Source organism: Sminthopsis crassicaudata, chromosome 4 (genome assembly GCF_048593235.1).
Source record: "Sminthopsis crassicaudata isolate SCR6 chromosome 4, ASM4859323v1, whole genome shotgun sequence".
NCBI lineage: Eukaryota > Metazoa > Chordata > Mammalia > Dasyuromorphia > Dasyuridae > Sminthopsis > Sminthopsis crassicaudata.
The window spans coordinates 412,527,238-412,545,432 of NC_133620.1; the positions used below are offsets into that span (position 1 = coordinate 412,527,238).

The 18,195-nt window shown below is 30.8% G+C and overlaps 1 protein-coding gene across 1 annotated transcript in view; it reads right to left on the reverse strand.

The window, feature by feature from the left end:
• The window catches only part of DPYD (dihydropyrimidine dehydrogenase), a 956,758-nt gene that overhangs the window by 510,706 nt on the left and 427,857 nt on the right, over positions 1-18,195 (reverse strand). Inside the window, exon 11 of the mRNA XM_074262758.1 lies at positions 9,832-10,042. Coding sequence (XP_074118859.1) covers positions 9,832-10,042 — 211 coding nt within the window. The remainder of the gene's footprint in view (positions 1-9,831; positions 10,043-18,195) is intronic.

Here is an 18,195-nt window from a genome sequence, read left to right on the forward strand (position 1 = left end):
TTCTGATATAAGGAAACAACTTAGATGACCCTGATGTTCTGTTGGAGAGCAAGCAAATCCTTTATTAAGGTAGATAATTTTCCAAGTAAATTTCCAAGAAAGGGCCTTGGCTACGACAGTCAAGGGAGAATACTTTCCACTTGGAGGTGCTTTGTGACTAAATTCCTGTCATTCATTTTAATCAGTCTGAATAATAATATCCCAATTCAATACAATTTAGAATTAGAGCAGATACATGAGATTAAAAAGGTGCAAGTGCTTTGAGGTCTATTGGGTAGAGATACTAAATAAGTCTATAGTTCTATTATCTCAATTGAATTTGAAATTGGACGTTGATGCATTTAGAATTTGGGACAACTACTTAATGAGGAATTCAATTAAATTGCACTCAAAATATTCATGAATATTTTCTGCATGCAGAAAACCTAAAAATGTAGTCCTTTGTTTCTATTTCCTACTCAACAGCTTCAAACACAATAGAGAACACAAAAAATAAAATAATATGATGCAAAGTAATGATGTTTACTGATAATAATTATTAAAAGTAATAATAATATAATAATTAGCACCTTTATTCTAAGAAACACAATATTTCAAAATGAAATTCCAATTATCCTTCCTTTTCTCTATTGAGGCATTCATCTGTAATTTATAATTTTTATGATGAACAAATATTTATTATGCTTAGTTAATTGTTTAAAAGTAGATTGGCAAATATGGGGTATGATGAAGGAGCAAAATAATATAAAGATTTACAAACTATCAGCCTACTTCACAATTTTCTATCAAGATTACTATGGCTACCACCTCCACTATTACCAACATTATTATCATTGTAACTAACATTTATACAACATTTTAAAATTTTGCAAAGTACTTTAAATATCATTTCATTTGAATGAAACAACCTACTGACATAGATGTTAATATAGATAACTTATCTAGTGTCATATAATTAGCAGGAATCTGAGGATGAATCATTTAATTTTTCTTTACTCTAAGTCTAGTACTCTTACCTACTAATCAAAGCTGCCTGAATCATTTTAATTTTTTTCTAAAAAGAATCTGAAATTGCTAATGATGCCCCTTCATCAAATACAGAATTAGTTGTCTATATGCAGTCAATATGAACAAAACTCAAGGTAAAACTCACATTAGAATAAGACATCATTATGGATGCCCATCAATTGGAGAATGGTTGGGTAAATTATGGTATATGAAGGTTATGGAATATTATTGCTCTATAAGAAATGACCAGGAGGAGGAATACAGAGAGGCTTGGAGAGACTTACATCAACTGATGCTGAGTGAAATGAGCAGAACCAGGAGATCACTATACACTTCAACAACAATACTGTATGAGGATGTATTCTGATGGAAGTGGAAATCTTCAACATAAAGAAGATCCAACTCACTTCCAGCTGATCAATGATGGACAGAAACAGCTACACCCAGAGAAGGAACACTGGGAATTGAATGTAAACTGTTTGCACTACTGTCTTTCTACTCAGGTTACTTATACCGTCGGAATCCAGTTCTTACCATGCAACAAGAAAATTGGATTTACACACATATATTGTATCTAGGTTATACTGTAACACATGTAAAATGTATGGGATTGCCTGTCATCAAGGGGAGGGAGTAAAGGGAGGGAGGGGAAAATTTGGAAAAATGAATACAAGGGATAATGTTTTTAAAAATTACTCATGCATATGTACTGTCAAAATTATAATTACAAAATTAATAATAAAAAAGAATAAGACATTATTTCCAATTAGAACAGTTCCAAAATGACCTTATTAAATACTCTGTCAATTCCACATGGCAAGAATGGGATAGGATGGAGTAAATAATTATGACTGTCATTTTTTTCTTATAACAATTTTAATAGCATATAATAGATGCCAATAAGATGGTCAATTGATCTCGTAACCTACTTCAACCAGGAGAAATTTAATCTCCTTTCCAAAGCAAGAGTTATAGTAGCAAAAGGAACTACCAATTTGCTGTACAAGTTCTGTGGCCAAGCATTGCAGAAGGTGATGGAAGATTATGAATAGTATAACTTTGTCATACAGTAAAAAGCAGTTCAGAAGAAAATATCCCTGCTATCTCATAGTTGCACCAGAAGGCTAGGAATAAAGTCCCTAATAACTAACAAAGTTCACATTCCTTTGCCTGAAAAGACAATTATTTTCACAGTTTGATCTCATATTACTTCCCTCCAATATGCTTTACTTAAACTGGATTATTTTCTGCCAAATAGCATGCTTGATCATTCTTGTTGCCAAAAACTTTCTTAAACTGCTTCTAATGCTTGGGCTAGACTTCAGGTTCCATATGTGGTATTTTTTCATATACTTTTCAATAAGAGCAGGAATCTATAAATACCATATATGATAACTGTTTATGAAACTTTATCAAATTTAATCTCAAGAGAATTGAAAGGTGAAAAATGGGAAGGAGAACAAGACATTTTTAACAGAATTAATTTGCCAAGACATATACTATAATGATTGATTCTAATCAATGATGGAAAAGGGACCTTCCTGAATGGCCTCTATTATATCAGTATGGGATGTACTAATAAAAAAATGAAATCAATCAAGTCAAGTAAATAATTTAACAAGCATTTGCTAAGTTCCTACTATATGTCAAATAATTCACTAAGCACTGAATGTACAAAGAAAGGCAAAAGATAGTCCTTGAACATAAGGAACTCACAATTTAATTGGGAATATATTCAGTACAAGCTGTTGATAATCAATGGAGAGAAGGCACCAATTAAGCAAGATTATGAAACAATTCTTGTAGAAAGTAGGTTTTGGATTAGTAATTGAAGAAAGCCACAGTAGATGGGACAATGAGAAGAGGCAGGAAAATACCAATGGAAATGCCCAGAGGAGCAAGATGGAATATTTTGTACAGGGATACTAGTCTTGCTGGATCATACAATATTCTGGTAGGAAAGTAAAGTGTAAAAAGAATGAAAACTATCAGAAGACGAGTTTAAGAAGGAATTTGAATATAGATCTTATATTTGATCATGGAAGTGATAGGGAGCTACTGGAATTTATTGAATCAAGAGATAACATGATTTGGTAATATAGATATGGAATGTTAGCTAGTGGGGATGGATGAAACATTTGAGAGTTTTAACTTTTTAATTTAATTTAAGAGTTTTTAATGGAAGGGACATGAATATATTTGTAGGCAACAGGAAAATAAACAGATTGAAGATAATTGAAGATAAGCAAGATAGAGAGAAAGTTGACAAAGAGGGTAATTTGCTAAAGATTAGAGGAAATGAGATCATTTATTCATATAGAGGAGTTTGCCTTGGCAAGGAAATGATTGTTGAAAAAACTTTGGAAAAGGCTTTGTGATGAGTGAGAAAGTGAATTCAGTAGGTATAATAAATTTTGCTGAAGAGAGGTCTTAGTTGAAATTATGTGACACAAGTTTATAATGGGCTCAGTCATCCCTGAATAAGCACATAAGGAAGAAATCTAATAATAGATTTAAATATAAAGATCTAATAAAAATATATAATATTATGATAATTATTTTATCATCATAATAATTACAAATATAATTAAAATTAAAATATAATAAATAAAAATAATTATAATAATAATAAATAGATCTAATAATAAAATCAATCTAAGATCTAGTAATAATTTTATAATTATAATTAAGATACCCTTTTTTGATCTTTGATTTCCTTGGTCTGGAGACATACTTTACCAATCAACAATGAAAGTTCTTTCTCTACAATTTGCAGACTTAGAGGCTAACAACATTGTCAAACTCATGTCTTGCAGGCTGCCCATAACGACTCTAAGTACAACCTAAATTATATTAAAAATGTAATTGGGAAATATTCAACAAAATAAAAAGATGTAAAGATAAATAACAATGAAAAATTTAAATAACAGACTAAGATAATAGAAAACATGTAAAAAAAGAAAAAATTAGTGAAAACAACTAATACATCAAAAATATGACATTTCCTTTAGTATTCTAAATGAGTACCACTAATGGAAATAAGCTTCTTTTACAGGCAAAAGAGAATGAATGGATTGTTAGGAACTGAAACTATGATCATATTTTTATGTTAGAAGTAACTAAATCTAAGGGTCATCTGCAATGTGGATATTTAAAGTCATTAGACAAAAATTAATCAATCCAATGACAAACAGCTCATAAACTTGTATATTTCTGTGTATGTATATGTGTGTATATACAAACATACATACATGCAAACATGTATACATATACACACATGAAATAGAGAGGCATAAAGGGAATGAGAGAATCAACATGAGCATAGAAGGCCAAAAATTGAACTTTGAAGAAAGCCCTTAACCAATGATTGGGAAGTAATAAAGATGATTGGCTGAGCATACAGAGAATATAATAATTAGAAAGATATATAGAAGCTGAGGGAATAGATTAAAAATGGTAAATGATAGAAATTCTTTATTTTATAGAAACCAAGGAGAATGAGGGCTAATAGGTCATTGAAATTGGCAAGAATGATGTAGAGACCTTTAAGAGTTCAATTTTAGTAGATGGATGAGATTAGAGCTAAGAGGTCAGATTTAAAGGGTCAAGGAGGGAATGAATTAGTAAGCAAAAGGAGAAGACAAGTATAATCACTCACTTGAGAAGTCAAACAGTGAAAGGAAGGTAAGAAATAGGGAAGTACTATATTTGACAACAGGGTAAAAAAAGATCTTTTTTTCTCCCAAGATGTAAAAGCATTTAAGTCTTTGGATTCAGAAGGGAAAGAAGAAATAGAAAATATTCAACAAATGAAGATGCTATAGAGATGGTAGAAAATAAATATAAAATCTCACCCTTGTTTAATTAATAGAATCTAAGTTCTCAGTGGATAGGTTATGAATAGCCACTTTAGTGACTCATATTAATTTTGTTTAGTATATGAAGTAATGTAACAAAAACATGACATATTGCTAACTTTTCTACTCTTTCAGGAATAGTAAAATGTAATTTTCTCACTTTTATAAAGAAAACAATTATTTTTGGTTTATGTATTTTATTTTTACCTCATCTAAATTCTCAATCTATCCTTCCTCCTTCAGTGTCCCAGAGAACCTTGTGTTTTGAAAAATTATTTAAAAAGAAAAAAAAAGATGAGCAAAACTTATCAATACATCACAAAAAAAAACTCTGAAATTTTGTATAGTCTTCCAAAGACAGAGTCCTAAAGTAAGGGAAGGAGAAGTCTTCTCACAGCTGTACTTTGGAATCAAGTTTGATCATTGTAATATTACAGAATTCAATTTCCATTATTTTGTTGTCATTATCCTTTTCATTAACAATGTTCTAAGTTCTTTTTAATTCATTTTGCATTTATGTATTTCTACATTTCTCTGTATCATCACAATAATTATTTCTTATGGTACAGTAATTTATAGCATAATCTACATCTTATTTAGCCTTTCTCCAACTTATGGCAATCCATTGATGTTCTCTAAAAACTGCATAAACTGTGACTATAATTTTTTGGGGGGTTATGAACTCTTGTTTTTTATATTTTCTTGTTGTAGATATAGCTATAGTAGCAGGACCTCAAGGTCAAAAGGTATGGACCTTGTAGTCATTATCTTTGTATAATTCTAACACAAACTCAGATGACAACAAAATGTCCACAGAAGAAATATAAAAGAGTGTTATGAATTGGTCTGAAGCCCTAAAAAGCTTTTTGGAAATGCTCATAATAGTCTTTAAAAGGCAAATCAGAGGGGTAGAAGAAAAAATGAGAAAGGAAATAAGAGGTATGCATGAGAGAGTCAATAGTTTGGAAAAGAAAGGAACAACACTGTCTAAAAAAACAACAACTCCTTAAACAGTAGAATAACTCAAATGAAAAAAGAGTGACTGAAGAAAATCACATATTAAAAACTAGAACAGGACAAATGAAAGCTAAGAACTTTGCAAGAAAGCAAGAATCAAACAAATAAACTAAAAAGAATGAAAAAATGGAAGAAAATATGAAATACATTATTGGCAAAATAGCCGACCTAGAAAATAGATTGAGAAGAGACAATTTAAAAAATTATTGGTCTACCTAAAGGCCTTCACCAAAAAGGAACTTGGATAGCATTCTACAAGAAATCATTAAAGAAAACTGCCCCAATATTCCAGAAATAGAGGAGGAAATATTTAATCATTAAAATAATCCATCTATTACCTCTGCAAAGGGATCCCAAGAGGAAAGCCCCAAGGAACATTGTTGTGAAACTCCAAAACTATAATCTCAAGGAAAAAATAATATAAGCTACCAGGCAAAAACAAAATAGGATATAGGAAAATACAGAGTTGGTAATCATAACTGTGAATATGAATGGAATGAACTCTCCCATAAAACAGAAGCAAATAACACAAGTGGATTTAAAAAACATTATCCTAACAATATGGTATTTATAAGTAACACATTTGACAGAGAGAGACATATAGAGTAAAGGTAAAAGACTGGAACAGAATTTATTATGCTTCAGCTGAAGTTTAAAAAAAAGCAGGGGTAACAATTCTGATCTCAGATAAAGTAAAAATAAAAGTAGATTTTATTAAAAGAGATAAGGAAGGAAAGTACTTCTTGATAAATAATGAAGTAGTAACAATACTAAATGTATATTTACAAAGTAGTACAGCAGGCAGATTCCCAGGGAAGATTTTAAGCTATTTACAGAAAGAAATAGACAGTAAAACTATTCTAGTAGGGGACCTCAACCTTCCCCTCTCAGATTCAGACAAATCTAACCACAATATAAACAAAAAAGGAAACTAGGAAGGTTAATAGGATCTTAGAAAACCTAAATATGATGGACCTCTGGAGAAAATTGGATAGGGACAGAAAAGAATACACATTTTTCTCAGCAGTACATGCCATCTACACAAAAAATGATCATACAGTAGGGAATAAAAACCTAACAATCAAATGCAGAAAGGCAAAAATATTAAATGCTTCCTTTTCAGATCATAGTTCAATAAAATTATGTTCAGCAAAGTGACATGGAAAGATAGACTAAAAAAGCAATAGGAAATTAAATAATCTAATTCTAAAGAATGAATGGATCAAGCAACAAATGACAGAGACAACCTATAATTGCATCCAAGAAAATGACAATGAGACAACATACTAAAATCTATAGATGTAGCCAAAGCAGTTCTTAAGGGAATTTTATGCATTTGTTTTGCTTATTTATTATAAGAATTTGGTTATCTTCCAAACTTCTTCCTGGGGGAGGTATGTGTGACATTTTTATTAAAAGAAGGAAGAAGCAAGAGTGTCCCCCTCCCTCCCAAAAAAGCTTCTAAGAAACAGTGGTGAAAATTATTTTTAGCATAGAGGAAAATAACTAAAATGACACAAAAGTGGAACATAAAGTGAGAGTTGAGTTCAAGGTAAAGTGGGCTACTATGGCACTCATGAAGCAAACATAAAAAATAAACTTAGAAGCATTGGGGAAAGATTTTAAATGCTGAGATTCATATTGCTTATCTCCTGAAAATAAGGAATTTTTCTGGGTTCATGTTTGCATTTTATGAAAGAGGCAACAAGGAGTTACTAAAGTTTCATATTATTGAGATAAGAAATGTTTGCTGAATTGAGTATAAATTTAGCCCAATCTTTAGTCACCAACATTCATTAAACAATTGCCATACATAATATCTGTGTACATATATTTCCTAAGTACTTCAGGGTAAGCATAAATAGATTTTACACTCAATTAATTTTTTATTGGTCAGTAAATTAGCAAAAAACAACAAAGGCTATGTCCTCATAATTAAAAGTTGAAATTTAAAATTAAGTGAGAAAATATGTTCCCTATCTATCTAGAAATATTTTACTTTAATTACCACCAAATGCCTGAATCCTTCTAAATACCATTGGAAGACATAATAATTCTTTATTATAACCAAGATATTTTGATGTTTGAATTTTCATTATTATCTAAAGACACAGCATATCATGATAGATAGAAAGGTAGCCTTAGATTCAAGAAGACACAAGGTCAAGTCTATGATATCCTTGTATATAATAATAAGTTACTTAACTTTGTAGTATAGCACACTGGTCTTTTAAATTTCTAAATTACAGAGGACATGCAGACCTTCACTAGGAGGACAAGTATTTTCTTAGGAACTCCCTATATCAATGGAATTAAGCCTGGTGGGGAAAAAAAAAAGCAACCACCTCTCAAAACAAACAAAAACCCAACTAATATTATAGAAATCATTTGTTTTGCTAGGCAAAGATGCATAAATAGTTCAGCTCTATAAATAAACTTTACAATATATGCCCTTAGTAGACAATCAAAAAAAGGGATTTAGATTTATGTGTTGTCAATAAAATTCTCAAATCTTTGACATTGGGGTGAGTGATTATGTTTGTTAGTCTCTCTCTTTATAGAGAGAATTATAGTATCTATTGCATTACCAATGTAATTTAATATATCAGTATTGATAGTTTTGTACTTTTAGGCTTTTTTATGCTGGCCACAAATAAGTGCCATATTTTTTTATGAACAGTAAAATATTATCTCTCTCTACCTAGTCAAACATTGATGACTCAATGTGAAAATGAGGTAACTTTGGCTTCCCCACTGCTTTTTTTTGCTATTTCACTTCTCTTAGTACTTCTATCTAATGCTACATAGAAGAAATGAAAAAAAATAATGCTTTTAAAAATTTAATTCTTCCCCTTATTATGATCTGGCATATCTCAGGTTTTAAATGTGACTTGAATCATACTTTAGAGATATAAATAACTTTGATTTGTATGGAATTCCCATGCCTTTAATTAAGATGACTCATAACACTATGTTATAATTTCTCTATCAGAGAGCTAAATTGTATAGCTTAGACTTGGACCTCAGGTCTTCCTGATGAATTCAAATCTATTCTTAAACATTTGCTGTATAAACCCTTGAAAAGTCACTGAATTTTTGTTTGCCTCAGTTTCCTCAACTGAAAAATAAGACTAAAAATAGCATTTACCTCCCAATGTTGTTTTGAAGTTAAAATGAGATATCTATAAGATCTTTATAAACATTAAACCTATATAAATTCTAATTCTATTTCTTCCTCCTCCTCCTTCTCCTTCATTTTTTTCTTCTTTCTCCTTCTTTTACTGTAGTGTCTGGAGTTCCCTTTTCAGGCACCAAAATGTAGTTTCCTAACTAGCTCTCTGGAGGATTTTGGGACCAGCCTTGATCTTAATGAAGTAAAGGAGGCAAGAGAGCCACCATGATTGATGGTCTAAGAGGGAGTCTCTATTTCCAGTCCTCTCAGACCTTAAATACCTCAGTATAATTACATCATTACAGAACACTAATTATGTGTGAACTAGAGAACCATTACATCACCATACTAAGTAATAAGTACTAGGGAACCATCATCTCATTAATCACAGAGTTAACACCTTGTTGTAAGTATCCTTATTTCAAGTATACTTTCTCCAGAGTTCCTGCCCTCTACATTTTACCTTTTCAGTTTGAAATATGATGACCATGATGAGGTTAAAAACAAAACAGTGGATTAAAATAAGTTACTATAAAGTAAAACAATTTTGTTTCTTCACTTAGATACAGTACTACCAATGAATGATTCTTCCTGCTATCTTTCTACCAGTTCCCATTTAAAACTAATAATGATTTTTCTTTTTTATTGCCCTACTTTCATGCTAAGGGAAGGACATTAATTATCAAACTGAAAAACACTTCCCTGAAAGCTGGAAACTCTTGTAGAACTAAAATAATAGACAGCTATGCTACACATTACAATCATTGAGCATTGTACCTGTAGGATCGCTTAATACTGAACCAAATGCACTGATCACCACGTCTGCTTTCAGCTGGACTACTTGGTCTTCATCTTCTTTCCAGTTTCCGGTTTCATCTTGCTCTGTCCGAACAAACTGCATAGCAACAATTCTTCCACCTTTTACTATGACCTTTCTTGGGGATAGGAAAGGCAGAAATTCACATTTTTCTTCCTTAGCAAGCTCCATCTAAGACAAAACAGAAAAGAATAAAATTAAAGAAAAAAAGGCCTTCTTCAACTATATATTTAAACAAGCATCAGACTTTTTTTTACTTTTCCCCTTACATTTATTAAAGATGAAAATATTATTTGATTCTTAAGAGTCAGTTACCAAGAACTTAAATGTTGGTAAAGAGCTGTAAATATTATTTGATTCTTAAGAGTCAGTTATCAAGAACTTAAATGTTGGTAAATAGATGTAAAGATACATCTATCAGTCAGAAGGAACTGGGAATTATACTGGTATCTGAAGAAAAGTCTCTCATTTGTGTTTTATGTCCCACCATCAGCACATGGATCATGAAGATTCTGTGGACAATGAGTTGGTTCCTATTCTTCGTTCTCTGAAGATTAATTTTTATTATTTTATCATGCCCAAAGTGAAAATGAATACCATAATCTATCAGCAGGATAATTTATTTATGCTGGGAAAAGTCAATATGATTGGAGGAGCCAAAAAATACCAGTGAATGATCAGAATAGACAGGGTTGTAGAACATTTAAGGGTCAGTGCAAAGGGTTTTTTACATCCTCAGTAAGCAGGCCCCATACTCTTTGTCTTCCCTATTCTCCCATCCCCCCTTTTGTGTAAGACTATTCACAAAACAGAATTCTATTAATAAAAATATAAAAAAAAACATAAAATGGCTTTCATATTGGTTTACTATTTTTCACATAAAACCAAAAAAAAGTTTTACACTATTCTTTTTCACAAAAACAAAGGGATTTTTTAGATAGAGAAACTGAGCTATTACTTATCTAAATGAAGATATTGTTAGGAAAATAATCCAATTCCTTGCCTGCCTTTTCTAGACCAGTGTCCGATCAATTGGGCCTAAATTGGATAGTGACACATTGCCCACTGTAATGACATTTATACATTCATTCTTCTTTAATAGTGAATCTGGATTTTTAAGGATGTAAAGCATTCTCTATATTATCTTATTTGATCATTCAGAATTATTGGAGAATGAATGATCTTATTAAAACTATCTCTAAACTTTAAATCTTTCTTCTTAAGTTCCAGAGTTTATAAAAAATGTATTTCTGCATGCATGAAATTATTGTCAAATACCCAGAATATCTTATATGTTAAAACATGACTAACTATAAATATCTGTAGAAAACATTAATATACATAGCAGTTTGAACATAAATTGCTAACAACTAATAATATGCATGAAGACTGAACTTAAAATACCAGATCTAATCCATGCTTCTTTAGATTCATTATTCTTTTTATCATCTCACTGTACCTACTCGGAGTTCTTTATGAAAGAGAGAGAGAGAGAGAGAGAGAGAGAGAGAGAGAGAGAGAGAGAGAGAGAGAGAGAGAGAGAAGTTAAACAACTTTTATAGATTATTTTTCCCTTACAGAATAAGATATTATTGTTTTTAGAGGACAAAATAATTCAAACATTTCTAATGATATAATAAAAATGGTTTAATGAGTGTAAGTTCCATATATCTTCATGGGTTGGTTTTGTCACATTTAGATAAGGCGACACCTTGCACATCATCAATATAATAATGCTTTATTGTGTTTCAAAAATGTCACCTGATACTAAATTTTAATGATAATGCCACACTTGATTGAACAACAATGCCAAATGTTTACAGTTTGAATAAATCAATATATAACACTTATTTATAACAGCACTGTTTTCAGTTGTAAGTAGAAATAAAATATCATGATAATGTAGCACATACTTGAAGTATCTCTCATGTTCAAATTCAGGTTCTCTTTTGTCTCATCTTGTTTTCTTGGCTATTTATCTTATACTACAAAATTTCTTACTTGTTATAGACATTTTTGCCATCAAATTCAGTGATAAGAAATACTAAGCCAGATCTATAAAACACTCTACAATATAGCTCTTTCATTTTGCCAAATTTATTTTGCATTTCTCCCCTTTCTGTACCCTCTGCTCTTATCAAATTGAACTATTCTGAATTCCTTGTACATGACATTCCATTGCCTTCTTTCTATCCTTTGCTGAAATGATCTCACATATTTAAAATACTCTCTGACTCTGCAACAGACTCAAAGCCATTCCTAACTTCAAGGATGCTCAGTAGGTCTTTCTTGATTTCAGTTATTATTGCTTTCTTCCTTTTGTGAGTACTCATGAATATTTGGTGCTTATTTATCAATTTATATGTTATTTTCCCACCAAAAGAGAGCTGGTGGTCAAGGCAGAAAGATTGTAGCTCAAATACTGCTTCAGACAATGTAGCTCTGTGATACTAAGCAAGTCATTTACCCATTATTTCCTCAATTTCCTCATATACAAAATTGGGATAATAATATCAGATTCTCAAGGCTGTAGTAAGACTAAAATAAGGTTTGTAAAGTGCTCTACAAACATGCATTAGATAAATAATGGCTATTATTATTACTAACAACAAAAACTACATATTTTCACTTTTGTATTTATATCATGAGAATGAACTCAGTGTCTTGCATAAAGTATAGGTTAATAAACTTTTCAAATTAATTTGCATTTAATAATCAGTGAAGGATTGCTATTTGTGTTGGAGGGGGAAGAGATAAAGGGAGGGGACCAAATAAATATTTATATACTGTCTACTGTTCCAGTCACTGTGCAAATCAATTTTTTTTACAAATATGATGTCATTTGAAAGGGATAATTTGAACCAAGGTTACTGCTTAATACAAACAGAGTGCCTGGCACATAGTAGGTCCTTAATAAATATCTATTAATTGAATGATCTCAAATACCTTCCCCTCCATAATGCTGCCTGAACTCAGGCATCCCTAATTCTAGCTTTATAATCCCATGAATTTGTTTTATTTTTGTTTCTGAGGGCATAGATACCTTAATATACAATTAAAGTCAAAATGCTTCTGTGTACTGTAACATTTCTATATTCAGAAATACTAATGCTCTTGCTATCAGCAAAGCTTATGTCTCAAAAATGAGAATATTAGCATTCAAATAATTGAACATTTTCAGTTATTATCTGCCAATGCATAGAGTTAGGCTCAGAAGATTTTGGCCACTCACAGAGATTACTCTCCTTGCCTGCTGGAGTAATTCCAGTGATATTATGCTCTAATGCATATAGGATACTGCTATTGGATGAGAGAGACATAAATCATGCCAGCTTTTGCTCTTTTGCTGTTAAGTAGCTGGGATTTCCATTTGATTTATTTGGAGAAAAAACATTTTTAACTAGGCATAGGAAGATGTAATTTTGAAGGGATATGTTTACTTGGGAAGGAGTGATATTACACTGGAAAAAGGTAAAGAAAGATCAGAAGATAAGAAAGGGTCTTGGGAGAGAGAAATGTGATTGGGAAAATGAAGATAGAGAAAATGAACAGTCATTGAAAGCATATGACCAGTGAAATGCTCTGAAATTGCTTTTGAAAAAAAAAGACTGAATATTCTTTAGTTAGCTGAGAAATTTTTCTAAAGAAGGGCAATAGAAACTATGACATGAGAACTGAGTAGGTATGAGAGACAGAAAGAAAGCAAGGAGCCTTATCTCTATTTTCTTTATCATATGTGGGGAGAAAAAAAATCCAAGATAATACTATTACCAGGGACTAAAAAGACCCTGGCACATAATAAATCATTGATAAATTTATTTTGACTGACACCATCAAGAAGTATAATGAAAATTTAAAAGAAAAGCTTTATAGCTATCTTTCCAAAGCTTTGTTAAGTCTGTAAACATTTTGCTGTGTGCAGACCTCTTTGCTGAAGTTCAATAAAAATGGAAATGGAAAAAACTTGAGAGAACGCCAATGAATTGTTGTCTGGACAGGGTTAACATGAAAGGATCATTTACAAATATTAAAATTGTTTGCTTTCTCTCAAATATTTCAACACTTCTGCCTAGAATGGTGAAAACTATAATCAAATCTATAAAAAAACATGAACAATAGAAAGAACAATGATAGAAAATAGAGCACAGGACTTGTTTACTCCAAATCCAATTGGAGAAAAACTTGTTCAATATTGGTACAGATATGTTTTAGCTATAACTTTATCACTTATTGTACAAGGATTCTGGGAAACTCAAATGATATAGTAGTACAGGTAAAATGTTTTTGTAAAAACAAATTAGAGGGGCAGCAAGATAACACGATAGAGCATCAGCCACGAAGTCAGGAGGACCTGAGGAACTTATCCTAGCTGTGTGACCTAGGATAAGTCACTTAATACCAATTTCCTAAGCATGAAAATAAATAATTAAATTAGAAATGTGTTATTATTATTCTTCCTTGTCTTATTCTAGGGAGTTCAATTAGATACTGTCCTATATTTACATTTGTTTACATTTTTATATTTAGTGTCTTATGAAACTCTATGTATTTTGATAAAAAGTTCCTATTATGAAGGTTCAATGAAAGTAATTTAGATAGGATTATGGGAATGTTGTTCAGATGATTTAAAAATATTTAATTAGATCTTTAAAATTGGAAAGTTTTTCTTCCCACATAATTTGGAGATTGTATCAGTTGTATTATAATATAGAAAAATCTATTTAGAAAATTGTTTTTAATTATTTTTATAAATGTTATATTGAGTTAATTTTGGAAAACATTTTTTTTTCTGTGCAAATGCTCCAATTGCAGTGTATTTTATTTTTTAAATTCTAGAATATATCTTTGGGAAGAGTGTCATGTATTTGTAATAGAGAGATTTTCGCCTTTTAATTTATGACAGTAATTTCTGAATACAATTCTAGACATCAAACTTTGTATTTCTAACTCTTACATAGATGACAAATTGTTACAATCTGCAATGCTATGTGGCATTGTTTCTGTGATTTCCTTGAGTGATTTGTATTGGTCAATATGACTTGAGTTCTTTAAAAATATCTGCAATATCTATTGGCAAGAAGCTGGTTCTATATTGCTATCATAAATCTCTTCTCTTGTGTACAAAAATCTATGTAACAAGTCATATATTTAATGCATTTTTATCTGTGTTTTTGGGGGGTGAGGAAACGGTTGAATTTGTGTGGATAACTAGCATGAGGGAGTGTTGACTCTATGCTGGTATTTTAATAATTTTTTGTTCTATAATTGCTCTTATTCATATTGTTCAACATTTTATACCTTTTAATTTATTAACTGTAATATTTTGAAAATTAACTAAACTACTGTTGCCTTTGGTTGCCATTTTTCATTTCTTACCATGGGATCAAGTGTTAGTTAAGGTTGTTCCTAGATGCTTTTTGTCATTTGTGTACAGTTACTTTCCTATTAGTTAATCTTCTCTAGGAAATGGTGGTACTGTAAATGTTTTCAATTTGCCCATTTTTTTTCATAGAATCAACAATTTGCATTCAGAGGATAGGTTGGAGCTGTTATATTAACCCAGTTGTCATTTCCTAATTTTTATTCTTTATACTTATTTGATGTTTAATTTGACGTTTGCTCTGTTTGAAAATATGTTTACATTTGGACAGTTAATTCTAAAACAATGCTATTTCTCTAACTACTTCATATTATTTAAGATATAATTCATATTTTTTCTAATGTAGTTAACTATTTGTCACATCTTATGTCTTCCAAATCTTATATTGAGAAATGAATCAGTTCTATAAAACTGAAATTTCTGGGAACTCTAAACATTTTTGACCATTTTTATTTCTTGATTCTAAATCATCTTTTCCCATATATTTGTGCGTGTTGATATATCATCCTTCTGCTCACCCTTCTACTAAAGTCACTGAGTATTAAGATTTATATTGATGAAGCTTGAAAGATTAAAACAAGTGAGACTAGATAAATTCATTGGTCCCTTCCAATTTAGAGGTTATAAAATCTTGCTTTTCTTAAATTTCATCTTCTATAAGGGAAATCATCTTGAGTAGACTTGAACAAAATAATTACTCACTTCACGATGGAGTAAAATCATTGCTGTTATTTAATTGTCCCAGTATAATTTAACTTTTTTTTTTTTATCACTTTTGGGGTTTTCTTGGGAAAGATACTGGGTTATTTGGCTATTTCCTTCTCTAAACATTTTATAGATGACAAAACTGAGGCAAAGTGTTATATGACTTGCCTCGGGTCACAGAAAGTGTGTGAGGGTGGATTTGAATCCAGGTTTTCTTGATTCCAGGTTCCAAGCTCTACATAATTACATATTCCAGCATAAGATACTTTTTTGTTTTCCTTTAGAACCAACGTGCATTATTTCTCTCTACAATTAAATTTTTTGAAGACATTATTCAATTTAATTGCAGCCTTTTTATTAATTCTAATTTAATTCATACCAAGAATGTCAATATGGATGTGGCTAATTTCATAAAGTAGGGTATCAACTTTTTGACCATGTGTTAAAAAATCACTAAGTACTCAGAGTTAATTTGGTCAGATGGATAATAGCTTTTAGGCTCTGCTTCCTTCTCTATTACTTCACAACTATTACTTCAGAAATTGAAGGGGTCTTCAGAGAACTGAGGGCCATTTAGTGTTTGGAGCTTTCACATGGGTTCCTGAAGCCAAAAAAACAACCTATTAGCTTTTCCATAATTAGGTATGTTGATAGATACCCTACTACCATGGGAATCAATTTATGCTTTTGAATTGGCAAGAGGAAAGGCTAGGAATCTTTACCCTATTCACAGAAAAGGTAATGCCGCTTTCTTAGGATTACTAAAAGATTACTCATGGTAAAAGCAAGCAAGAATTTTCTATACTTTTCTTTAGAAATAGATACTTTGCTACACCTCTCTTAAGAACTTTGCTTGTGAATTACATTTACAGCAATAATTACAAAAGAATGGATAATTGTACTCAAAAAATACCATCCATGAACCTTTTTATAGAAACAAGTATATATTTATGAGATGTTTGGTAAATTGATTTTGTAAGTTGAGAGGAATACATACTGTCAATATTGCAAGTATTCCCCCCCCAAATGGAACAGAATTTATTTCAGAGTCTTTAAAGATTGTTAATTTTCTTTTCTATAATAATAAAAAAAGAAATGGTTTCCTGATGGTTCCTGTACATGTACAATCCTTTTTTGTTTACTTAACATTTAAGTGACTTTGAATGCTATCATAGCTTTAAAAATAATTATTTTGTAATAATAATTATTATAATTTGCATTTAAATAACAATTGAGATTCCCAAACTACTTTTTCATGTACCTTTTCATTTGAACCTTACAAGAGCCCTATGAATTACATACTATTGCTATCCCTATTTTACAAGCTGAGGAAATTAAAGATGAGAGAAATCAAGTGACATTCTTCTAATCACATAATTACAATATATGCACACACACACACACACACACACACATATATAAGTGTATGTGTGTGTGTGTGTGTGTGTGTGTGAAGTAGAATTCAGATTTTGATCTTATTGATATCCATTCCAACAATGTTGTATCCAGTATCAAATAAATATCTCTGTAGCACCTCCCTCATATTAATTTACTTGAGCAACCGATTCCAAATGTAACTTTTACTGATATGATTGAACTTTCAATTAGTTTTAATCAACACCTACTAAGAGGTTTTATCCTATTCCTATTAGATATATTTTCCTTATCAATTAGCAAAGTGTAAAATTAAATAATTTTAGATTTGAAAGAGCTGAGCTTTAAAGACCAACTAGTCAAAACTGATCTTCTTTTAAATAAGGAAACTGTAGTGAAGACAAGGCAAATAATTTGACCAAGGTCAAGATGACTTGTAAAACTGAAGTTGAATCTGGATTTGAGCTCACCTCTTCTGATTCACAGCCAAGAGTTCTTTCAACTACATCGGCCTATCTCCATACACCATACCAAATTCTACTGTAGACATAGACATGTTTATATAGTTGTAAAGAAGTAATTTTCTACCAACCCTAATGAATTCAATTTCTACAAACTTATCAGTATAGTCAATTTTAGAGTTATTTGTGTAGCATAGGACAAATTACTTTTTTTGCAAATCTCATAGACCAACTACATAAAACACTGTGATAGACCAAAGTTAAATAATTTGTAATTATCCAAAATTGTAGAAATGCTATAGATCAGATCCTCATTAATTTCAATGGAGTTCTTAAACTTATAGTAGCTATTTTCTTATGTGTTTAAAAAAAAGTAAACTTTTTAAAAAATTGTACACTTAGCA